Consider the following 26,136-nt stretch of genomic DNA (forward strand, 5'->3'; position numbering starts at 1 on the left):
GCCAGGTCTTGTGGGGTGTTCCCGATATGCAGTGGTTAGTACCTACCCAAAGTGGTCTGAGGAAAGACAAACGGTGAACGCGCAACAGGGTCATGGGCGCCCAAGGCTCACTGATACGCGTGGGGAGTGAAGGCTAGCCCGTCTGGTCCGATCCCACAGAAGAGCTACTGTAGCACAAACTGCTGAAAAATTCATGCCGGCTCTGATAGAAAGGTGCCGGAACACACAGTGCATCACGGCTTTCTGCGTATGAGGCAGCGTAGCTGCAGAAGGGTTAGAGAGCCCATACTGACCGCTGTCCACCATCAAAAGCACCTACAATGGGCACGTGAGCATCAGAACTGGACCACGGAGCAAATGAAGAAGATGGCCTGCTCTGTTGAATTGTGTTTTCTTTTGCTGGGGGTGTGTGCATCACTTACCTGGGGAAGAGATGGCACCAGGATGTACTACAGGAAGAAGATGGCAAAAATTGTTCAGGAATGGTTTGAGGAACATGAGAGGCGTTGATTTGGCCTCCAAATTCCCCAGATCTCAATCTGATCAAGCAACTGTGGAATGTGCTGGACAAATAAATCCGATCCATGGAGGCCCAACCTCACAATTTAGAGGACTTGTGGGGTCCAAGACTTGACGTTTCAGAGCTGTTTTGGTGGCATAAGGACCTACACAATATCAGGAAGATGTTTTTAATGCTATGGCTGATTGGAATATGGAAATTGGAAACAAATATTGGAAAATAAAAACCCACTGGACTCAACTTGACTTGCTTGAAAAATTTATTGCGCATTTAGGACCTGCTCGTAAGTACCAATAAGACACATCACAATGAAAGGAAAAATGAACACGGAGTGTCTCAGTAATGTGTTAGGCCTTCGTGAACCACCGGAACAGCTTACCATTAATTCCACAAGTCTCTGGAACTGTACTTAAAAGATATTCCCTCATTTGATAGTGGTGGAAAGTGCTGTCTAACACATCTGTCCAAAATCTTCCATAGCTGTTCAGTTGGCTTGGATGTGACTGTGAACACCACAGCATATGATTTACATCATAGCATCCTTATTAAACTATTTAGTGAGTCCTTGTGCCTATGAATGAGGGCGGGGTCATACTGTAAGAGACCACTCCCACCAGGAAATATAGGTTTCATCATAGGATAAAGGTGATGAGTCAGAAGAACTCTGTAGTGACTTGTCTGTCTAAGATGACAAAGGTGACACAAACCCTGCCAGTAAAATAAATAATTGCCCCCTGTAGTATAAGAGAGCCCCAAGTGTTCCTTTAATTTGTCATGGATCTGTACCTGATGTTCTCACTAACCTGAGCTTTATAATTTATTAAATATAATTGTATTCCATTTTATTTTCAGAGTGAATAGTATTTTTTAACAGCTTTGACTATTCTAACCAAGTCTGTGTCAAATATTTAAGAGGAAAGTAGCTCTAGCCAGCATTGGCAAATGATGTGTGACTAATGCACTACTGCCAAATATGAAGCTTGAACAAAGTCACACTATTCCGCTAGTGTTTTTTTTTTTTTTTTTTTTGTTTTATGTCCAGAATGTTCTTTGAGGGAGGACAGATTAATTACTCCGATGCTTAGTCTCACGTAACATTCAAACTCTACAGCATTTGTAATCCTAATCTAATGTGTCATATCCAGTTACAAAGATCACAGGGTTTGACTTCATAAATACTTCCTTTATGTTTTTCCCTGTAAGGGTGAAGAGAACTTACTTCAGGAACTGGCTTATGAGGTTTTACTACATTTTAAGAAACCACAGAGCACCCTCTGATGGAGATGTTTAGAAAAGCATGAATTCTGAATTACACTTACACACTATAATACAGATTGAAAGTATAAGTCAATATGAGAGTTCAGCATAAAACTTTATTCTTCCAAAAATAACCAAAAAGGCTGAAAATGAAAATAATACAATACATTCTTAAATTTATCTACACGACAATTTCACAGAAATTACTTCGAAATATAGATCCCTGTTTGAATTCAAAACCATTCGGTCTCGTCCTTCCTAAAACAGGCAGAGTCTGCGGGATTCGTTCTTTAAGAGAGGGCACAAAGAAAGCGTCGATGAATTTGAAAAAAGCAGCCACGGTGACCGCCTTAGACGTATGCGGCATCCTTCGCAACAAGCAGCGTACCAGTTTGAATACATCAGCGTGTAAACAGAGTTAGATGTAATGTATGGAATGACACAAAGCAGAAAATGTGCTGATCGCTTCTACACATCTTTAGCACCTGAGTCATTCCTGTCAGTGTAAATACTGCTTGCTTTTGAAATAAAGGGCATAAAACTCTGGAGTTACCGTATCAGCGTCATCCAGACAATTCCAGTGATTTTTCTTGTGAAACTCAGACACACATTCCTCCTCCTTTACACAATACAACAGAGAAGAGAATTTCTGATCATTATATACCAGTTAAAATCCCATTAAAAATCCAGCTTGCCACCGTCTGCCAAGAACACACCAAAAACAAAGGCACACATGGGAGACAACAAAATTTGCCTACTGGAAAGCCTATAGACTACAGTAACGGCTCACTCTAAAACAATCTATAGCTACGGAAGAGTTTCTCAACACAAGCCAGAGTGCATATTGTATCTGAGAATGTAACGTTTATGGTGTCTATCCAGGGCAAAGAGAAACAAACGCACACAGACAAAAAAAACAAAAAAACAAAAAAACAAAACAAATGAAATGCTTAGCCAGTTTCAATCTCTGAGGTCCGGTTAGAATGAAAGTCAAAGCTCAGCAGGATTTCTGATCTATTCAGTGTATTTAGGAGAAGGAAAGCCGGTTAGCCAGCTACAACACTAGTGCATTGTTATTATTGACTACATATGTGGTGGACAACATGACAGTGGGCGAAAAGTGATACCAAAATGTATCTGACGCTCTCTAGTGGACTACTATGTGTTTGTCTTGGTTTCCTACAGGTACTCTGGTTTCCTTCCACCTCCCAAACATGACCAGCCTGACCACAGGTGTGAATGTGTGCATCCTATCTAGTGCGTATTTCCTATCTCGTGCCTGACTCTGACCAGGATTATACATTTGTTGAGAAATGATATTTATCAGAAAAGTGTTTAATGAGAGGATTGACAGGTTGACGTTAATTAACAGCTAGAACAGACGTGTAGGCGCTTCCTGTTACGTGACAGCTGTAATTGTATAGTCATAGATTTAGTTCATGAACTGATCTCGCCTTTAAACACATATCCCAGAACAACAATCCATCATTTTACAGTATATAGCATAGTGTATGTGAAAACCCATACAGTTTAATGTAACAATAGGGGTTTGCTTCTTCCTCTCACCAGTCACAGCTTTTATTAAAATTATTGCATTTGACCTCAGTTCTTAAGTTCATGGCTTTCAGCAGACGCTCCGTCAGCTTAAATCTTTTGCTTTAATCTCGTGTTTTGAGTTATGACTATAGTGAACTACGTGGTGTTTATCTGTAGGATATATTTGCATGCAGGTGGAAGGGTAACTGACTTGTCCTGACGTATTAGCGTCTTCAGAACCTGATAATGGGGAATATCCATATCGAATATGAGCTTTCGCCGGGCTGACACACTCCCCCAGCGTCCACCTCTACTGCTCAAACATGAACACGATGGTGATTTGTCTAAACGTTTCAGCAGCGCCATATTGTCCACAACATATACACTGATTCATTTCTATCAGCATTTCAGTGTCACCCTCTGCTGGCAGATATTAGGACATGTATACAGATCAAGGAAAACATACATATTAGCCTGCACCTCAACAGGAATCAGTGCTGTGGATTTAAAAAAAAAACAAAAAACCAACAACGTCTTATACCCATAGAGGACAGATTTACCCAGAGTGCTAAGCTTCTACACAATTACCTTCATATTTAACAGCATGATGAGGCACACATCAAACAACTTGTCTAAAATCTCTCCTGAAATCTAACTCGATATCATTACGGTCTTCTTGCACTAGCTGCTGGGCAGACCGCTTTCTCATTTTACCTTCACTTTCAGTAAAAATTTCCAAGCATGGTTACTTCAAGTATAAAAAAAAATCCTCTCTTAACAAATAAAGAATCTCTCTCTCTCTCACACACACACACACACACACACACAGATGACGCACAAAGAAGAGTCCAGTGAGTGCTCTTGGGTTGGACTGAAGTGCATACACAAAGGTAGCCAGGCCATGTCCGAGCGTATCCCTCCTTAATGGTTCATAAGGTCATGACTCAGAGGTTATGTGACTGCTCAGGACAGCCCATTTTTTAAAGTGAAGTCTCTCTCTTTCAGTATATAAATATCCGGACTGAGTCTTAGCCTTTTGAGCTCTTCTTTATCTGGGAGTTCCACATGCCCCTTTTCGAGTGATAGTAGTGGAAGAAGTTCCGTAATCTCAACCGCTCCACCTCCAGGCCGTTCTGTAGCACTCTGAAGAAAAAAGAGAGAACGAGAGGGAGGAAAAAGAATCACTTTAGATGTTAGGATTCAAACCTTAAACCAAAATTTAATCGGCTTTACACCGCCATTACACAGAGTACAAGCAGATTATTTTCGATTTCGCCAACGTTCACCTGTCCAGCAGTTCCCAGTCCTCTCCTCCCCAGCGGTCTTTAAACTCCTCTGTGTTCATGCCACCGATTTTGTCAAAGTCAGACTTATAAATTCCAAACAAGCCAAAGCCATTCACCTCCCAGTAACCTGCCGAGAAGAGGGAAGCAGAAGTGGCTTGGCTTTCAAACATGTGCAATTTCTAAACATAATCTTGTGTTACAGTAAAAAGCTTCATCTCTTATGTAGGATCCCTTCCTTCATTTACTTACATAAAAACGCCAATCAAGTCTAAGCACACTAACAAGCGACAAAACAGGAGGCAGTGGTCTGTATATAAAGTGGCAATATTGCTCGCAAAAAAATATATTTCTTCATGTTATTGTTTACGTATATGGAAATAGGCTGTTTAAAAAAAAAAGAAGAAAGAGGCCACACCTGCATTTCTTTAACTAACCAAAGACACCACAGTCTCATCCACTTATTTTCTATTGGCTGAAAGAAGTAAATGCACATTTCTCCCCTTTGCATCAGGCAGATTTGATTTGTATATGGTCTGACTGCTCTTCTATCTAAAACAGTAGAAAATCATAGTTTCAGGAGTAAATAAATGGTCAATTCTATGGCTAAACCATAAATCCTGGCACTTCTTTGTATACATTATAAAGTAGAATGTATAAACTGTGGCTACTAATGTCTTATACCAGAACTTAAAAAGCCGCATGGTGCACAACCCCGTGCCGACTAACGGTCACCGCACACTCACAAGAAGGGACATCAACAACTCGTCATATGCTTGTGTGAAAATATACAGATATTTTGTGTAACTAACGTTACAAGCCGACATTGTTTCGGACGTTTTATTTTCGTAAATAACTACTAGGCCTTTCTAAATCAATATATTCAGCTACTGTCTTTTGCTAACGTGGAGAGTGGGGAGCGAGCTACAAGAGGTGCTACTAAGAGGACATTTAAACTGTTTGGGAATGATCTTTGCATCAGAAGCAGCAAGAAACTGAAATGAATTTGATTTAGATCTGTTATCTGATGGTACTGGTGAAATGAAAGACACACTATGTTGTTTAATACATCTGTTAAACACAGCAACCATAATGAAGAACACTACATCACACCTGTCTCGGTTTTCTAATCAGTCCTCGATGTTGTTGAGCGGTGGTACTCGGCTGACGACCCTACAGCTGACCTATGCTGTATAGAACCAGTGGCAACAAGCATGCATTAACAGGGGCAGTGGGGCATGCTACATACAGCCTTAGTCACTGGGGAGGCCTGTGTGGATTTGGTTGTGTTAGGTATGGTGGCAAGGCTGAAGGAAGAGCGGTAATCCTATGGGTACCGGAGGAGGTGCGACAGGCAGGAAGACCATAACAGGTCAGCATCTACTGTATGTGTGTGTGTGTGTGTGTGTGTTACCATCAGGCTCTTGCGGCGAGCTCCCACAGCCCAGCCTCATGACGATTGGAGCGAAGGCTAGCCTGCCTTCCACACAGTGCTTCCTGATGCTCTCCAGGATGTTAAGTGGAAAGTGAATGTGCAGGTCACACAGGAACACAATACTGTGACTGTCCTGGGAAAACACCATGCTCACATTTAACACTTCTGTTCTTGAAAATTGGCCGGTTGAGTTGATCTTATTTATTTATTTATTTATTTATTTATTTAGAACCTCAATAGTGTCCACTCCAATCTGCAATCCAGCTGAGCGTTCAAAATTCCCCTCCCTCCTCAGATAGTCATACCTGCAATGCAGCCCAACAACAAAGGAGTTTGATTAAGGTGAATTTAAAAACATTAGCATACATAAGCGGGTATGTGCGTGTACCGTGGCACAGAGCTGTCTCTCAGAGCCTGCTCTATGTCCATGTCATCACTCTGGAAATCCACAATGATGATGTTGAAGTTCTCGTCTTTGGTCTCGTGGTGCAAGAGCTCCATGTCACTGATGAACTGTTGGACCCAGCGAGCCTGGTTCTTCACTGCAGAGACGGATAAAAGCACAGACCACGTCGTCATCATGATAATACAGTCCGTACAGGATTTCAGAGTTTTTTTTGTGCTTGATTTTGTGTTCATTTCTGAGATCGCAAAATCACTCAATCCTGGAGGGTCTCGGGTCAACTCCATATTCGAACTCCCAGTTCCCAGAATACACCGCTGCCTACAAACATGGCGGACACAGACTCCAATTCCCAGCTCCATACACCGGCACGTTCTCAGTGTCCGGAGATTTCACTACACAACTTTTGCCAATCACACAAACACACACACACCCCTTTAAAAAGGAGCTTTATTCATTAGAACTTTGCAAAGTAACGCTCAGTTGTCCCTACTTGACTTCCCAAGCCATTGTTCACAAATTGCTATTGTGGTTTTCGACTCTGATTGCTTCCTGGTATTTATATGCTGGTTTTCCTACGATATCCTGTTTGTTGATTGCCTGACCCTTTGCCTGCCTTGACTCTGAACTTGCCTTACGTGTTGGATTTGTTTGCTGGGCTTTCTTTAATAAAACTGCTTCAACTATATTTGCATCCGTTATGACAGAAGGACTATAATATATGTGCAGTAGATATGTGTAATATGTTCTCTAGTACCACTTTTCTTACACGCCCTTATACTGTATATACAGTTTGTATAAAATATACTATACACATCATCCGTAAGGAATAATTGACAACAGGCCGTTGAATTATTAGAAAATAACGCACGCTCCGAGGCGGTAATGCGGCCACGACGCAAAGCGTTTAATTATTCCGCTTATACCACAATTACCACACCTCAAGATATTGTTCAGATGTTTTATTTCAAGACATTTGTCAGCTTTTTGTCCTTAAAACGCTCTTGTGTGTGGAACTAATTTATTACGCATCCCATCTGAAGCCACCGTTGATAATTACATAAGCTAGTAACAGAGGCTTGAGCCAGTGATATGCAGCTATTGGAGAGAGAGCGAGAGAGAGAGAGAGAGAGAGAGAGATAAAGAGTTCATTTTTTTTTCGTTCCATGCTGATAATATAAAAATCGAACAAGTAAATAAATATCACTAAGCCTATTTGTTCACAGGGTTTTTCGTTTTTTATTACTGCAGAAAATACAACAAATAAAGAAATATAATACTGATACTTGTTCACCAGTTTATCACACGTGCTCTCTCTTTCTTTTTTCTCTCTTTCTAATAACTGCATAGCAATGGCTCAAGCCTCCGCTTCCCGCCTCGGGTACGCATTATTTTTCTGTCCCGTCGTCAATTATTGCTTATATATTTCTGTAAAATCTTTTCTGTCATTTAGTTTGGTGTTAAATGTGGTGGACAGTAGGCTAGCATTTCCGTTATTTCAGTTGTACTTGGCGAACTGATATGGAACTGTAATGCGGTCAGGATTTCAACTACTTTTGCTGTGCATTTACTAAAACATAACTGCACACCTCAGAACATCTGTCAGCCAATCAGAATCGAGAATTCAACATCGCTATGGTATAAAAGCATATAATACATATGCAGTTTAAAGTTTCTTGAAGGATATCGGAAAAATATCGCCTGGTCTGTCTGGGGCTCTTGGAGGAAGTTAGTGTCTGGGAAATGGACAAGATACTCACATATTAATTTTGACGCACATATTTTACAGTCTTTCATACAGTGGGGGAAATAAGTACTGGACGCGTCAACATTTTTCTCAGTAAATATATTTCCACATGAAATTTATTCACATGAAATTTTTACCAGAAGTCAGTATTAACTCAAGAAATCCGGAAATATAAAGAATTGGTTTCAGAGATAAAAAATTAAGGTGTTAGAATTTCCCAGTCAATCACCTGACTTAAATCCAATTAGAACAAGATTTAAAGACAATATGTTTAGAAGAATGGGCCAAAATCACACCTGAATACTGAATATTCATTTCTTCATACAGGAAGTGTCTTGAAGCTGTCATTACATACAAAGGCTTCTCCACTAAGTATTAAATAAATTTCAGTTAGCGTGTTCAATACATTTTTCTTGTGTCATTCCCCTTTATGACACATAACTTCATTTATGGACTTTAATGTTGTGAATTCTTTATATTTCCGGATTTCCTGAGTTAATACCAAAGTCTGGTGAAAATTTCATGTGAATGGCCTCACTGGAAATATATTTACTGAAAAAAATGTTCAATACTTATCATTAGGCTAATGTTTCAAATCCGACTGGAAATTCCACCACTCACCAGGCACCACAAAGTGCACCATGACATCTCTTTTCCACTGCAGCATGACGGGCTGACAGAGCAGTGGTTTGGCGTAGACCGTCCCGGGACGTGAGGTAGCACGGCCGGTGCGGGTGAGCGGCTGAGAAGAGGCAGAGGGTCTGGGTGAGATGGGAGCGGAGGGGGGTGAGCCAGTCATTCCATCGCTAGTCTCCAGACTATCCTCAATCCGGCCACGGTGCAATAAGAGGTAGATGTATTCAGACAGACGCACTACATTCCTGCCTCTCTCCATCAGCTCCAGCTCAATCAGGTAGCGGTTCCCTCTCGCCGAGTCGCGCCTCTTCTCCACGTTTATAATCCGCAAGAGTGTGTAGATACTGTAAGGGAGAGGAAGTGTGTTTGTTTTAGGCTACCTTTTGAAAACGATGCCTTTTACACCATTATCATTCTAGTGGGCATGATCACAAAAGCTTATACATTCCCCCAAATGCAGACTCCAGACACACATACAAAAACTATATGTTCCCTCACCCTCCATTGTGCTCATTCAGTTTCTCCATGTACTGCGCAAGCACGTCCACCACCTCGCTCTCAGGTAGCTGCAGGTTGCCCGAGACGTTACACCTCAGATCATTCCAGTCAGAACGCAACGTCTCAAAGTCCATACTGTTGACGGAAAATGTCCTCTGCCAGTTAATGGCCTCTTCGGCCCAACCTGGCCGCGGCTCTATGTCCTCATAGCTGTACTCTGATAGGTCGCCCTCTTCCTCCTGCTCAGGCTCCATCTCTGCTCGATTCACCTGCGTCTCAGTGATCTCAGTGGTCCGGAGGTAGGAGGTGAACCGGGGAGGTTCGGTAGGCAGAGCGTTTTCCAAAGATATGTTGTGAAAGGAGGGAGGAGTAACAGGAGAAGCAGGCTGAAGGATAGAACTAACTGGAGTAGCTGCCAATTTGCTCTTTTCTGTGTGACTCGTGAGCACCGCCCTGCTGGAATCCGGGTGAACCACACTCTGCCGGCTGGAGTTTGAACTCAAAGGATAGACTCTGTTTTCTCTAAGAGGGGGTTTGACGAGGAACTGAGAAGCCCCGAGGACGCTTTTTCTCACCTTGGGCTTGGAATTAAGGTTCATTAGTTTGGTAGTTTTCCCACTGTGATAGAGGAAAACTCCAGGGAATACCTCTCTGGGTTGCTGTGAGGCAGTATTTTTTTTCTCGTTCCCAGACCGAGGTCTAGTGACGTAGATTTTATTGTCTTTCTTGCGTTCCTTGTTGGTGTTTGGGTGGGGTTTTGGATTATCACGATGAGTATTGTCTTTACGGTCAGTATGGGCGGAGTTGGTCAGAAGCTGCTTAGCTCGGTTGGTGAGTGCTGTGAGGGAGGATTTCTGTGGGAACAGGAGAGAGGATCGACTCAATTTAGGGGCGTGCTCCTTTCTCTTCACTCCTTCTTTGTGTTTCTGAACCCAGGACAAAGAGCGGCCGTGCACTACATTGTCATTCTGGGTGTCCTTAGTCTCAGCCATCTCAGGCTGTCTGTCAGGATCCTCTGGCCCGGTCCCTTTCTTCCAATCCCTATCCAGTGTCTCGTCCTTGTGGAAGTAGTGTTTCTGTTCTCTCAGTACTGTCTTTTTTAGCTGCATGCCTTTTTCCTTCCTGGTTGCCACAGACCCTGATTTAAGAGAAGGGCTTGAGGTTTGACTCGTCTGGCTGGGTCGTGTGACGTGCTTTGATGGCGGAGTGCCCACGATCTCTTCTTCATCTTCAGGATCCACGCCTTCCTCTTCTTCAAGAAAATCTGTAAGACCAACAGAAGCACTATTATGAATTGTGAAACTACACAGATTCACAGGTGTGTTAATGCCCTTTCGACTGGCAGTTTTCCATAAAGGAGCACTGAATGTTCTTCCAGGCAAACTGGCGCTCCTGTGTGTGAAAATACAATCAATCTCTACTACTTGATTCCTGGATCTAAGCCATTATATCAGCGTGCTATACCCTAACTAATGAAACACCTTGAGTAAACACTGCTCTAATAAAGCTCATTTTGTTTTTGGATCACTGAGCTGACTCAATATAAAGTTCACACACACTCACACATACGTGTGTGTGTGTATGTCTTACTATAGTAGTGAAGACCTTGACGGTTATTCATGTGGCTAATTAATGCTATGCCTGCACCTAAATCTATCCCTAACCTTAACCTCATTAACCAAAAGGAAACATTTTGGCTCTTTTAAATAATTTTTTATTTTTTTAAAAAGCAATTTTCCTCAAGCGGCCCAACAAAATCTTCCCACAAGAACAAAACTGCCAGATATTTCTATTCTTGTGGGGATATTTGGTATCCACCAAGATATAAAAAGATGCACACACACACCGTCAGGGTTGGGGAAGAAGAATGGCCTGTCATCCTCCTCTTCATCCATTTTCATGTATTTGTAGAAACCAAACCTGAAAAACAAAAATCCCAAAATAAGAAACCATTAAATTACATGTTTGTACTCTGAATTCAGACAGGTCAGCATTACTCAGCAGACTGATGACCTGCACATTTCCTACAACTCTTACAATGCTTAATGCTTTCTGGTTTCACGCACTCTCAAGCCTATTCAAGAGGTATGTATCAACTATTTCGGCTATTCTTTTTTAAAACAGGCTTCCTGAATTATTTTCCTTCTTAAAAGCATTCTTTTCTTTTTTTTTTGTAATCTCTGATACAAATCTTACTTCTCCAGATAAATGGGCGACTCCCGGTAGAAACACTTGTTCTCTCGTTCCATGTGTGTTAGCCGGGTGAAATCATTGGGATAGACGAAGGATAGATACACCTGCAGAAAGAAGACAATCAAACACATTATTAAAAGGAAAAAAAAATGCTGTTTTTCTGAAAAAAGCTATAAACATTTCTTCTGGGAAAAGAAAGAAAAAAAAACACCTTTATGGATGCTGATGTATAACAGAAGAATAGAAAGAGACTGTAATATATTCCAGTTACAAAAAACCCAAATATTCATCAGGCTACTGTGTAAAACTGTGATAGATTGCTGTAGGTTTGTAGTCATTTCTAGAGTGAATGCATTTAAAACTAAAACTGATCAATACAAATCTGGTCAGCATGAGAGAAAGCATCAGCAAAGGACATGAAGAGGACATTTCAGATGCATCCACTGCTGCAGTATATTTAATGCAGTGAGCATGTGATGCTGACTGACATACAACAAATGATACATGTGAATGTAGGCACAAAATGTCTCTCAGCGCAGCACAATCATGCTTTGGATATCGGGCGTAGCTTTGTATGTTTATGACCAGCTGTATAAGGTATAAGAATTGTATGGTTTATGTGCTTGTCATACAGACTTATGAGCACTGCCCTTAAGTGTTGCCAAATAAAGGAAAAACGGAATTGGTTGATAATACTGATCAGTGCTTTGAATTATATCGATATGCTAAGGAAGGAATAAAACACAAGAGGGTGCTGTTATGGGAAAATAATACACAAAAGGGTGGTGTGGTGCAACCATAATGCAAAATGGATTCTTTGCCTATAACAGCATGCCTCGAAGAGCTTTATTCCTCTTATACTGCAGGAATTTGCCAAAGAAGTTTATTAAAACTGTTTATTTATTAATGAACGACGTGCTATGGTTTTACCTGTTCATAGTTACATTTAATGTTGTGGAATGTCCGTGTGATAAGTTAGTTCCTGTTCTAACTTATGTATGTTGTTCCCTCACCATCCTCCCTTTATTCCCTCTCACGTGAAGGTAATAAGACAAAAAAAAACAAAAACAGAGCGCTGACACTGGAGACTTCTTCCATCTTCTTACAGCAAACTACACTATATCAACAATTAACCTTTTTTTTTTCTTTGTCAAATAACAAGAATTTTGCCTGTTTATTATTATACTATACAAGTACATGTGAATCAGCTGTTACTATAGAAACAATAACATAATGAAGAAGCACATGAATATAAACCTGTGATGTGAATTACAGCCGGCAATAATGTCAGAATCAACACCTTCTGACTACTCAGATTCGAGAATTCAACAGCGCTTAATATAAATGCTACAGAATAATGGTTTTATTGCAATTTCTATGCGTATATTCGCTAATCATCAATCCATCTCATCTGCACTGCTGTGTACGGACCAGACAGGGGCAGCACTGCTTAATATCTGCTCAGGCATTTCACAGGCAATCAGTGAGAGCACACTGCAACAGGTGCATGTAAAAGGCTCCTTTGTTTGTCAGATACCGCATTGAAACACAACACAACAACATTATTCCCATTTACATTCTAATACACTAATTTTCATCGGTCCATGTGTGTCCGTGTGTACACGTGTATGTGAGGAACTCACGAACTGCAGGCCTTGGTAGCGTGCGATGGGGAAGTCTTTAACCACATACGTGGGTGAGTACAGACAAGGTGGCAGCACGTTCTCCAGCCGAGATGGGTCAATCATCGGTGCTGCAGAGACACAGAGGCAGAAATAGAGAAGAGATAATGCTTAGACCTCATCACATAAATGTGATCCGTTCAGTGCACGACTAACACAGCGAGCAGGAAAAGCGATAAAGAGTGTCAGATAAAGGCTCACTCTTGAAGAAGGTGTCGCGAGGGTCAGGTTTCAGCATGTCGGCGCCGTGCTGCCTGCTGGTCTGAGTCTCCACAGGGAGTCGACTGTGGCTGGCCAGCGTCTGAGGGATGTGATCCACACCGTTCATCTTCAGACCGCTCTCATCTTTCACAAAGAGACAGAGGGGCAGGGGGATACAGTGCATGCTGTTTTAGTTCATTATCGATGAATGGATAGATTTAGTTTTCCATGAAGTACCAGCCACAGTGCAGTCCTTTGGGAGAGATGAGAGAGGATTTCAAATGCATTTCATTCGAGTGAATCGCCAATACGCGTGAGTACGACCCTAAATCACTGTGGGTTTTCTTCCGCTTCATGTTGGTTGGAACTGACAGATTAGTCAGATTTCAGTTTCAGAGTGCTTCGCTTCCAGGGCTCATGTAGGCAATTTAATTTTAATAATTTGTGCCTTAACGATTGAAAGAGTGATCGATTACCTGTTGCTTGCTGAACAAACTCTGCTTCCTTCATACTTTTAATCAGAAAGAGTGTGGGTTTTAATCACAAGCATCAATCAGCCCAGCCATGCGTTCATCCATTCATCCATCCCAACATCCATCATCCATCCCAGCTCTCTTAGGACATCTGATTTATGTGTGTGACACTTTGCTGTCTAATTGGAGGATGTAATTAAAAGGAAAGATAAATCAGTGAATGCATAGGGAATTCAAAGGGAGCATTACATTTGTCAGCATTATTTACCAAATCTGAACAGGACAACTGAGGAGGTAGAGCCTCTCCTCTCATTAGCAGAGCTAGGAATTGGAATAATCAGGCCTACCGAGGTGAGATGAGTAGTTGATTTGGCTAAAGCTCTATAAAACTCCTTCAGATAGCACACAAAAGTTTGCACAATGCACAAGATTTATCTCAACAAGGCAACTGCAGCTTGTTTGCCAATTGGGAAGACCATCCATCCATCCATCCATCCATCCATTTTTTGTACTGTTTATCCTACACAGGTTCATGGGGGAGCCTGGAGACAATCCCAGGGGACCACTTGGGCACAAGGTGGGGGAATCCCTTGATGGGGCTGTGCACACATTCACACACTATGGACATTTTAGAGAGGCCAATCTACTTACAACGCATATCTTTGGACTGGAGGAGGAAACTGGAGTACCCGGAGGAAACCCCTGAAGCACAGGGAGAACATGCAAACTCAGAGCAAACAGGGCAGAGGTGGGAATTGTAACTCCCAACCCGGAAGGTGCGAGGCAAACGTGCTAACCACTAAGCCACCATGCACCACTAATTGGGAAGACTATGAAGCACATAATAGTCTGTGGCACGGTGGGTAGTGTTGCTGCCTCGCAGCTTCAGCGTTGCCAGTTTGATCTTGAGCTCGGGTTTCTGTCTCTCTGTACTTTCGGATGTTCTTCCAATCCATACAAGGGTTTCTGGAATGGTTTCCTCAGGATTCTTTGGTTTCCTCCCACCTCCCATAAAACATGTTGGTAGGTGAACTGGCGATTCAATGTTACCCCTAGGTGTGAATGTGTGTGCATGGTGCCCTATGATGGACTGGCATCCTATCCAGAGTGTCACTGGGATAAACTCCAGATCCATCGCAAACCTGACCAGGATGTTAAGAAGTGAAGTGTTTATTGATCATGTGCTCTCACCAGCCTAAACAACTCTTCTCTCATTCTTAACCGGATACTTTTTTAGGCCATCATTTAACATTTAGTTCACTATGGTAAGGAACTACATTATTATATCGAATCATTTTTGCATCAAGAATATTAATGGAGACCAAAAACTGGTTATAACAACAAGATTGCAATAACATCAAGATTAGTAATTGAGCTGTATGGAATATTTTCAAGACCCAGTTTGCGTGCAGCATGCCCAAGGACCATATATTTTAAAAATAAATAAATAAATGTAATAAGATAATGAAATAAGCAAAAACATTTCCCTTTCTGTGGAACATTTGTGTTCAGGTGAGCTCTAGCGTAATGTATTGCATGCATACACCAAAAACAAAAAAAACTTTCAATTTGTCCCCAGAAATCAAATAATGGAGACTACAACTAAGACATATACACTAAATGAAACACCTGTAATAATAAAACAGAAAATGCAAAAACTAAAAATAAAACCTGAAATGATATAAAAATGTAAACTAATTGAAACATTGACAGTACAACAGCACAGGCTTTCACTGAGCAGGAAGGATGACGTTTTCTCTATCTGTCTCAGTGGTGCAAGCTGAATGATGATGTTTGATAGGTTTAAACCTTTGTGTAGTTAACAGCCTCTCTCCTAAGCACATCAGACACTCATTTTTATAAATAGAGGCTAAAACTGTGCATTGACAGGCCATGCATCACGGAGGAATCATGTTAGCCATTATAGCTATTGTGTGATGGGGAAACTGCAGCAGATCCTGGCTATAGTGATTTGATTAAAAGCATCATTTAGCATAATGAGAGCGTTTCCTATTTCCATCTGGGGGGATTCAGGGTCACTGAATAGCTTGAACTGATCATCACAGCCATATTTGACTTCAGGTTAAGGGACCATAAAGCAGCCGGAACAGAATGGATGAGAAATGGACATAGAGGCTGATGGTAATAAAACGATGAGTGAGGTGGACAAGCAGGCGTACGAAGGAGTTCCTAAGTATTCCGTGCTCTGGCAAGAAAATCATATTTGTTTGATAAATTTCAAAAGCTGCTGTGTGCCTCTGGAGAGGAAATGGTTAAGCAAATGGAAAACTTGGGCTTCTGCTGGCTGTGGTTGCTAAGCAACCTATGTCCCACAATCCCTTTCTCCCACCTCCATCAAACCACTGTGGAAATTGAGGCATAAATACAAAGCAAACTGAAAAATGAATGATTTAAGAGTCTCACAATATTTAGAGACTAGTGCAAGTCCATCAAGCTTCCGAGGGCAATGACCAAAAGAGAATTAAACAGGAACTTGAGGAAAGAAACAATTTCATACACAGCGGCCAGAGTTTCATTCCCATAGCAACGACATGAATGACACTTAAGACCTGCAGTCTGAGGAGATCTGTGTATGACAAAATGATGTCTGTTTAAGTGTCTGACGATAACTCACTTGAGGAACTTTAATTCCATGTTTAAGCCGAGACACTACAGGTGAATAGGGCTATTTTTCTACAACAATGCAACACTCAATCTCTGCCAGTTAACTGCTAATATTTCTACATGAATTTTTCTTGTATTTGAATTGTAAGGCTAAATTAAATTTGCCTAAAAAAAATCTAGTCATTTCGGTGTTTATTTTACTCTCCAGACTTTTACAGAACAGTTTGTTGGAATATCACTTCTTCACTGTTTGCCACTTGCTGTTATACAACATGTTATTATTATACAAGCTAACGGGAATTCGACATCTATCAATATATCGAAAGTTCTTGTAATGTTCTTCGAAATAAGAATAAGAATGAACATCTAAAATTTCATGGATGTCAGTCATCTAGAAACTGAGATTTTTGGCTCTGAAATGATATAAAAATGTGATTTAATCAGCTTGTGGGATGCCTTCTTATGATGAACTTTATTTTTCCTTCTAATGAGCCCCTAGTGAAGACAGTATGGAGATGAAGTGATGAAAAGAAAGACTCTTCTGTCTGACACATCTATTATTTCATGATTGCTAGAAGTAATTAAACATTGTTCAGATACACACATCAAAATGAATAAACACTGTGTGCAGCAGCAGCAGCTGTCAAAACAAAATTCCCTTGAGGATAGAATTTTGGGATAGAAGCAGCACCTCTGAAATACGAAATTGTCCCAACCATCCATGGGAAACTAATAATCTCTGAAAAAACTCTAAAAATCTAGCTTACAAATGGAAGACAGCATCATTAAATATAAAGGCAATCCTCAAATATTAAAAAGTCAAAATTGCTGCCTCATTAACTCTGTCACTGTTCACACTAATTTCTTTCTCTTCCAAGAAAATCCACAAATGTTATAGTCGCTACCTTGTGTCCTCTATTCGACCAGTTTTTTGAAGGTTGGATCTTTGTCCTGAATGGATGCAAATGCAGGTTTAATGGCAAAGCAGACCAATACAAAAGGACAAAGAGAGACAAAGTCAAAGTAAAATACATGCCAGGGTTCAGATGATCAACAAATGTAGTAAACTAGATAGAGCAAACTCAACAATCCGTCAAGGTCAAAAAACGAATAATGCGCACACTAAAATAAAGGCTTGTTAACATTGGCTAGTGATGAACTATGCATATGTAGTAAACTGATGATCTGAAACAAGTGTGTGTGATTAGAAGTCCAGGAAATGAAAGCAAGGCAGTGGGTTATGTTCCGGATCAGACAGAGTTGTAGTGGAGGATTCTGGGAAACGGAGTTTTCATTTACAGACAGGATTGGCATGAAAATCTCCCGGTACACTCACTCACTTTCACTAAACGCTTTATCCTGGTAAAAATGAATCCGGATCCAATCCCAAGAACGCTGGGTGCAGGCGGGAATACACCCTGAATGGGATGCCAGTCCATCACAAGACAACACACAGATAAATATCTAGGGGCAAATGATCATAGCCAATCCATCAACTGCAAAGTTTTTGAGAAGTCAGAGGAAACCATAGATCAGGGGTCGGGAACCTATGGCTCGCGAGTCATATATAGCTCTTTCAGTGATTGGCTATGGCTGAACGGCAGGGGAAAAAAGGAATCACGAAAGCTAGCGTGTCAATTCAATTAAAACTCTACATATAACATATTTTAAAATATTACATAATTCATAATCGATGCCCGTTTGTCATGTATACACAAACCTGTGGCACAACAAGTGCAAATTTCACTGGACAATGTGAAGCAGAGCAGTAATTTCTCGGTCAAATTCATAAATCAGTTGAAAACTACATAACAAAGGTGAAATAGTTAAAAAAAAAGAAAATACAACGAATATTATTCTTTCCAGTCTGAATGGACCGATGAATTTGCATATTTGTAAGTCGCATTGATGGTAAGTCCTATTCAAGTTACTCAAACTTAATGCATCTTGTATTGATTTAACATTTGATGAAACTACCATAGTTGGTTAAACGACGTCCAAGTGCCACCTACAGGCCTATTAGGTGAAGTGCAGGCTGTTAGGTCAAGAAGATGTGAAATGACAAAAGGCCTTTCTTACATTACCCCTTTTTATAATTATGCAATAATAGTAAAGATAATAACTAATAATAAGAATAAAAATACATATATAAAACATTTTTTTAAAAAGCTCAGGACTGAACCAGGAACATTACTCTCTCCATTACTGCACCTCCAGATTCATCCAATGGGAATACCTACAAATCAGATATTCTGTCTGATAGAGATGCACCGATGTATCAGCCAATAATCAGTATCGGCCGATAAAGGCAATTTGTCACGGCCATCGGCCGAAAGTTTAAAAACATCCGGTGATCAGGGCCGATTATATCCTGTCAATCAAAAGAGGGCGGGAAAACACTTGGATTCCGTGCTGTGTGTAAAGAAGATGTCTGTTGTGTGGAATGATGACAAAACTGCAGTTAGTAATCTCTGTAATCTCTGCACTGATAAAATTTTACACCAGACGCTACAGCAGTGAAGCCGGAGATTCGGTGTCGAGTCAAATTTTTTTTTTTTTGCCGCGCTGCTCGAGCTGAATTAAAGGGCCAGTACAATGTTGAAAGATTTAAATGAAGATGAGTTAACAAAAAAGTATATATATTGCACAGAAAAATATATTTGTAGAGTAGTATATTTCATATCCAGTTAATGTTAATATATATATATATAAAAATAATATTACATATTATCAGTTTGATGTTCAGTGATGAAGCAGAAATACTTTTGTTTGTGGTGAGTGAATGTGAGATTAACAGGAGGTTTGTTTAGAATTCAGTCAATGTTAATATGAATTAATAACCTTCAATAAGTTAAGAAATCTTACTTTAATCTTCAGAATTTAGTTCATGTGTTAATGTTAATTTGAGTAATGTGTTTTCTGTTTATGAGACCAGTTACTGTGAAACAACTTGTTGAAATGGAGAGAATAAAGTTTTTATTTGCATTTCTTTCAGAATTGTGGAATTAACGATTATTAATTTAAAGAAGGTATAAAACAGAAGTATCGGCCGATATCACTCTGAATAATCGGTTATCGGTATCGGCTGAGAAATTTAGTATTGATGCATCTCTAGTATCTGATTCTTAGTCATTTGATTGCTCCATAAAACAGTTTGCATAGCCAGATGAAACTGTCATCTCTAAGCTAACGATCCTTCATACAGTAAGTCTATTAAATATGAAACAGTATTGATTAACATCTGATTTGTTCACTTTGTAGTTAAATTAAACCCTTAAGACAGAGCCAGCTATCAAAACCTGTTTTAACCACATTTCCATAAGATTAACATTGCTAACCCCATATACGTAAATAATAAAATATAACAGACAGTGCTATTATAGGAATATTATCAACAATGGGGTGGTGTGATGTGGCTCGATGCAAAGAGTAGTTATTGTTACCTCACAGAAATTCATTGTTTTCCTATAACACCATGTCCCATATCATCATGTCAAATGTTTAATTCCTCTTATACCATGGTCTGTCTGAATACTCGATTCTGATTGGCTGGAAAGTGTGTGTTCACCGTTGAAAGCACAGGTAGTTCCGGTCAGTTTAATCACCGTTCTAAATTAATGCGCTGCCTATAAACGACTGACTGTAACCATAGTAACATTCAGTTACAGTAACACAGAGTAGTCCAACTCACAGCTTCATTATTAGTAGAGACGCGGCACAGACACAGGTAATTCACACGCGCATCTCTCTCTCTCTAATAACTATTTATTATAATTCATTCAAATAAATGTAATCTTATTGCACAATATCTCTGTGTATGATTAGAGCATGTGGAATTCTAGCTCTAACGACCTGTATATAAAATAACCGACAAAAATTTACCATTTTTTTAAAACTTTTCAGTCAAATTTTGCACTGCAAACATCAATGACAGCTTTAGCTTCTCAATGCTGGCAAGTGACCCTGGTAAAAGTGGGATAATCCACAGCTAGGTGTGTGTTACACCATTTTATGCACTCCGTGGAGGAAACCACCCTCACCACGTCATGCATTACAATCATGCACATCTAGCTTTGGATTATCACTTACTTATTCAACAGCAATAATAAGCAAGAAACCAGAAAGAGTGAAGTCCTCCGTCATGATGCCTTTCCCATGAAGGAAAACTTCCTGACTCTCATGAAGTGCGGACACTGGAGACTCCTTCCATATTTTCTCATTAGAGAAAAGCTCAACATATCAATGATGATACATTTTTGTATCATTTTTTGAAACAATAACATATTTAAACAAGCGCATTAATATAAACCTGCAATTTTAATGACAGCCTGCTCTACTGAATAATTAGAGAATTAAGCGGCACTGCTGTGGTATAATAGCATATAAACCGAGTGCTACTTTTCCCACATTGTTATCATTAATGAAAGAATTATGACTCCACTACCTTAGTCCCTAACCACTGATGGCATCTACTGTCAAATCAAACCCTGCCTAAGAGGGGAATCGTGTTATATTTGAGAAATCTGATCTATCACCATCCTGAGAACATGCAGTGCCAGTTCCCTGAGCACCTCTGAGCTAGTACAGAAATGAAAGGCATGACCAATGAGGAGTCGCACGGAGTCATGTGACGGAGATGGTGTAACAGCTGATCAAGTAGTTTGAGGTTTGAAGTGCGTGTGTGTGTGTGTGTGTGTGTGTGTGTACCCAGAGGAGCTTACCTGTGTACAGGGAGATGTATGCAGAATCAATGACCTCATATTTCAGGCCTGGCAGGAAAGGTCGCCACTGTAGAGTAGAAAAGAGAGAGAGAGAGAGAGAGAGAGAGAGAGAGAGAGAGTGTTAAAAACTTCAGAAAAGGGCATTTCCACATGAAAAGATGAGTCTGGATACCAAGAGGGCAAGATATCCACATTATCCTTCCTTCATCTTACCCTCAGCATACAAGGTCACCGTTCATATGTGTGTCACACACAGACACACAACATCTCATAGTGAGGACACACACACACACACACACACACACACAGATCTCTGGCAACTCCACAGCTGACAGGCTACAAGTCTTTTAAAGACATTCAGAAATTACCACGTCGCTTCTTGTTATCCTTCTGCTAATGAGAGGTGACAAGGCATTTTCCACACTCAGAACTGACTGAGATTAAAAACACACACACACACACACACACACACAGGTACAAGTCCAAACATTATACATGGACATGAACCATATTCTGTTAGATTACATGATTACACAATTCCATGTCCCCACAATTTGTTCCTGAGTTTTATTGCGAATAACGGGGACACAGCTGAAGGTGAACCTGAAGGCAGACTGCAGGATGCAGGATGGAGACAGAGCTGCTGTGCGCTGGGACACCACTGTACATGCAGGGCACTTCACTACACACTATCAACACCATCAATCACTGCTGCCTCTCTAGAGCTGCGAGACATCAGGCACCGTGAGCTGCGTGCTCATAAGAAGGCTGAAGAGCTATCTGAGCCTGGGACTAAACCTTGGGTTTGTTTTAAGCTCTATTCAAATAACCTGTCTAAAATATATAGTTGCAGAAATTCAATTTTCAAGACTATAAAGCATAAAGCATTTTTGTTACTTAACTTGTTTTATTTGCCTTCTTAAGCTGTCTTTTGTAGAGGAGCAAAGGATACTATATATATATATATACTTGGCAAAAAAAGAAACGTCCGCTAGTTACACAAATAACCAACCAGCCAGTTTTACTTCATGGGAAGGTTGTCAGTCAAAGTCAGTGGAAACTAACAAAATCAGTTTGTTAGGCAAGATTAGTAAGTCATTTCTGTACCAGATCTTTGCTTCAAGATTAAGAAAAAAGCCTGTGGTGTACGTCAATACAAGCTGCTTTAGTATGCGAGACCAGGTAAGATAGCTATAATTAATAAATTCCACCTAGATAATAGCATCCACTGCGACTGTCTGACAAGTGATCGTTCCATGAAATAAAACTGCCAAGGAAATCAATGGAAAAAAAAGACTAATTATTACATTAATAAACTTATCTGACTCACTAAGGTATCATATGACTTAAAATAGTCAAGACATGTTGCCTTACTTAAGGCACAGTCTCAAACGCTCCGGCAGCTATGAGAATTTAAAAGTCAATGGAATCCAAAAAGCTATCACAAAGACTTTTAAACAGAACGTAGTGACCTTTATCAGAACCATAGAAGGGTATAAAACGATATAAAAGTGTTTAGAAATACCAATTGCAACACTGAAACACTTTATTCAGGAATAAAATATATGACCTAGGGGGATAAAAGGAAATAAAATGCCAGAGACTCCAAAAAAATCCAGCGGAAAATGTGATTAAATCTGTAGAGGCAAGTTAAATAATACATATTTGTAACACATTTAAAATGAAAAATGTGATTGTTTCACTATTAATATCCTAACATAAATATTTTTGTTACATACAATTATACAATTAGCTAATCATGTGGCAACAGAGCAATACCTAATATCATGGAGATACAGGTCAAGAGCTTCAGTTAATGTTCACATCAAACATCAGAATGGGGAAAAATGTGATTATGAATTTGATCGTGGCATAGTTGTTGGGCTGGTTTGAGTATTTCCGAAAATGCTGATCTTCTGGGATTTTCATACACAACAGTCTCTAGAGTTTATACAGAAAGGTGCGAAAAAAAATACACTGAAGGATCAGCAATTCTCCATCATCTGGCCTTTTTCCACTCCTCAACTGTAGCCTCAGATTCCTATTATTGACTGACAGGAGTGGAACCCAATGTGGTCTTATGCTATTGCAGATCGTTGACCTCAACACTCAGCTTGTCTGCTCAGCAGTAAAGATTGGGTATTTGCGTTACCGTAGAATCTTCCTGCAGAGCTGTTGCTTACTAGATGCCACAAACACCCACACACACACCATTCTGCATAAACTCTAACTACTGTGGTGTGTCAAAACCTTAGGAGATCAACAGCTTCTGAAATACTCAATCTAGCCTGTCTGGCACCAAAAACATCACCTTTTTTTCCCCATTCTGATGTATATATATATATATATATAGTAGCATAAAAGTCATTGCATTAAATGTCACTGGAAGCCTATGCACTGCACTTTTTAGTGTTCCTACTCTAGCACACCTAAATCAGTTCATAGCAAGCTTGCTAATTAGCCTGTGATTGAAGTCATATATGTTAAAAATAGCGAAATCAAACAACTATGAAGTGTGTATAATCCTTAAGAACAAGGAGCCCATGTGCTGAAGGTTCTGTCACACTGACTCTCTCACACAAATGTGCATTTCTTCTATAGTTATCCATCCATCCTCTATACTGCTTATCCTCTTCAGGGTCACGGGGGAACCTGGAGCCTATCCCAGGGAGCATCGGGCACAAGGCGGGGAACACCCTGGACAGGGTGCCAATCCATCGCAGATCACAATCACATACACACTCACACACCCATTCATACACTACAGACACTTTAGACACACCAATCAGCCGGAGGGGAGAACATGCAAACTCCGCACACACAGGACCACGGTGGGAATCGAACCCCCAACCCTGGAGTCGTGAGGCGAACGTGCTAACCACTCAGCCACATAGTTATGTTAAACAGCTTAGTTATGTTAAACAGATGGGTAAATTGTTAAACAGCTTTACACATTAGTGGAGTGGTTTGTTGAAACTCATTAGCAATTAAAAGCCCTTCGCCTATGATAAATTTCAACATCTCAGTCAATGTAGGAAGTGAATCTTCTGGAGTTGTGGTATTTGTGTTGAATCTCAGAATCTATGCCGACAGTTGGTCTGTTGGTCTGTAAGAGATATACAATGATGCTTTATTGGCCTAAAACCTTCCTCAGAAAAGGCCAAAAATCAATACCAAAGAGTAAAAGGATAAAATCTACCAAAAGAAGAACATAGTGCCAATGGCCATCTGTTGTATTTCATCATTTTTCTATGCGACTGGGTGGATTTGTGACAATGTGACAGGGTTACTCTCTTCAGACGCATACCTTTTCTCTGTCAAGGGCAAATCATAAGGCAATATGCTTTTCAAACAGCATTCTTCTTTTTGTTGCCTCCAATGTTGCAAAATCCTCTACACACTTTGTCACTGTCAGTCGCAAACCTTTTTAATGCCATGGAAAATCAATTACACCTTTCAATAATTCATTGTCAACAGGAGCTGACGCTGGTTTTGCACCCAATAAATTCTCAAATATTCAACGCTACTTAATGATGAAGTGAAAAAGTCCAAAACTTTGCAGAATAGTGGCTCAAAGCGATGAAATATGATATTAATACAACCTTTTTCAATTCCACAGGTGGCTCGCTTTCACTTTCTAGTACCGATTCAGCCGGAGAGAACACTATTTAGCTGAAGTGAACCTAAACTAGTCATGTTCCTCTTCAGCCACAGCATGACATGTCTCTTTGAGTCCTGTTCACTCGCACACTCCCGACACTGAGTATGTGTTTTGTCTCGGCTCGTGACTTCAGACCCACCAATCAGAGCACACCAAACAGTGATGTGTTGCCATGGGAGACCTTCTCTGGTGAGGAGAGAGAAAAGCACACAAAGCGGTGTAGAGTTATTCTCCCGATATTAAAACGGGGCTGGAGAAGTGTAATGAAATGGCATTTAGATGATATTTTTGGGGTTTACTCATTTGTTTGGTCGCAGAAATGGCCAATAATACCACAAATGGCCAATAATACCTGGCTTTAAGTATTTATGTTTGCAATTACATGCATGGAATTCTGCATTATTTGAGTTATTTTAGTGCATCGCTATCACTGTGGTCTCAGTCCTTGCTGTCGGGCTTGTTAAGAAGCACTATGGCTGTTATTTTTGGCTCTTAATGTGATTTCCCTCACAATGCTGATGATTTTCTCAAGCACTGCCCACAAAAAAGGGAGCATCGTGTCCGAAGAGCTTACCTCCTAACGCCAACTGAGGCTAATTAGCAAATAAACAGATGGATGAATAAATGAGTAAATAGAGTGCACACAAACACGCATTAATAAACACCCAGACGTAGACTATGTGAATTCAGTGTTGTGTGTGAGACAAGGAGTGGCTGTGAAGGAGTGCCTGCTGTTTCTGCTCCTTAATAATGAAGTCATCAGATAAGACAAAGGCGCTGAGGCAATGAGAGAGGAGATTAAAAAGGGGGGGGGGGGGTGGGGACAGAGACAAGAAAAAAGGGAATGGGTGGAAAGAGACACTCCGAACCCATTTACACCTGGATTTGTTTTAAGTAGCAGATCCTGATCTAAATAGGGATTATCCATGTAAAACGCAAATAGAAACACGTCCACTTAAAGCTGACTTACGTCCTATCACTCAAACTATTAGTCTGAGATGCATTTGTGAAACCATTCATTTTTCATTTTGGTTATTTTTCCATTCCTACTTCACTGCTCCACACACCCCGCTTTAGTTAAAAACTGGTTAGAATGAAATAAAAGAATGATTAATAACATGGTTTACATATGATATCTTACTCTGCTTATAGGAAGCCTAGGGTATAAACAAAACCAAAAAAATGCATTTAAACAGAAACATATAGTCACTGAGCATTTTATAACAAACACTATGCTAATACTGGGCAAGGCCTCCCTTTGCTCT

The 26,136-nt window shown here is 40.3% G+C and overlaps 1 protein-coding gene and 1 long non-coding RNA gene across 3 annotated transcripts in view; one reads left to right on the plus strand and one right to left on the minus strand.

The window, feature by feature from the left end:
- Window positions 1-1,552: 1,552 nt before the first annotated feature.
- The window catches only part of b4galnt4a (beta-1,4-N-acetyl-galactosaminyl transferase 4a), a 154,991-nt gene continuing 130,407 nt past the window's right edge, over window positions 1,553-26,136 (minus strand). The window contains exons 9-20 of the mRNA XM_053640770.1: window positions 21,211-21,277; window positions 13,392-13,535; window positions 13,152-13,261; window positions 11,512-11,612; window positions 11,162-11,235; window positions 9,316-10,579; window positions 8,803-9,161; window positions 6,420-6,573; window positions 6,264-6,336; window positions 6,011-6,164; window positions 4,600-4,726; window positions 1,553-4,456 (exon numbers count right to left, since the gene is read on the minus strand). Coding sequence (XP_053496745.1) covers window positions 4,342-4,456; window positions 4,600-4,726; window positions 6,011-6,164; window positions 6,264-6,336; window positions 6,420-6,573; window positions 8,803-9,161; window positions 9,316-10,579; window positions 11,162-11,235; window positions 11,512-11,612; window positions 13,152-13,261; window positions 13,392-13,535; window positions 21,211-21,277 — 2,742 coding nt within the window. The 3' untranslated portion in view covers window positions 1,553-4,341. The remainder of the gene's footprint in view (window positions 4,457-4,599; window positions 4,727-6,010; window positions 6,165-6,263; window positions 6,337-6,419; window positions 6,574-8,802; window positions 9,162-9,315; window positions 10,580-11,161; window positions 11,236-11,511; window positions 11,613-13,151; window positions 13,262-13,391; window positions 13,536-21,210; window positions 21,278-26,136) is intronic.
- Window positions 19,922-25,531, plus strand: LOC128617656 (uncharacterized). Of its 2 annotated transcripts, XR_008387588.1 has the most exons (4): window positions 19,922-20,216; window positions 20,393-22,013; window positions 23,812-24,103; window positions 24,830-25,531. It is a non-coding gene; the product is annotated as an uncharacterized LOC128617656 (long non-coding RNA). The 2 variants fall into 2 exon arrangements; XR_008387587.1 differs by having other exon boundaries at window positions 23,812-25,531.

This window comes from Ictalurus furcatus, chromosome 14 (genome assembly GCF_023375685.1).
Source record: "Ictalurus furcatus strain D&B chromosome 14, Billie_1.0, whole genome shotgun sequence".
NCBI classification, from domain to species: Eukaryota; Metazoa; Chordata; class Actinopteri; order Siluriformes; family Ictaluridae; genus Ictalurus; species Ictalurus furcatus.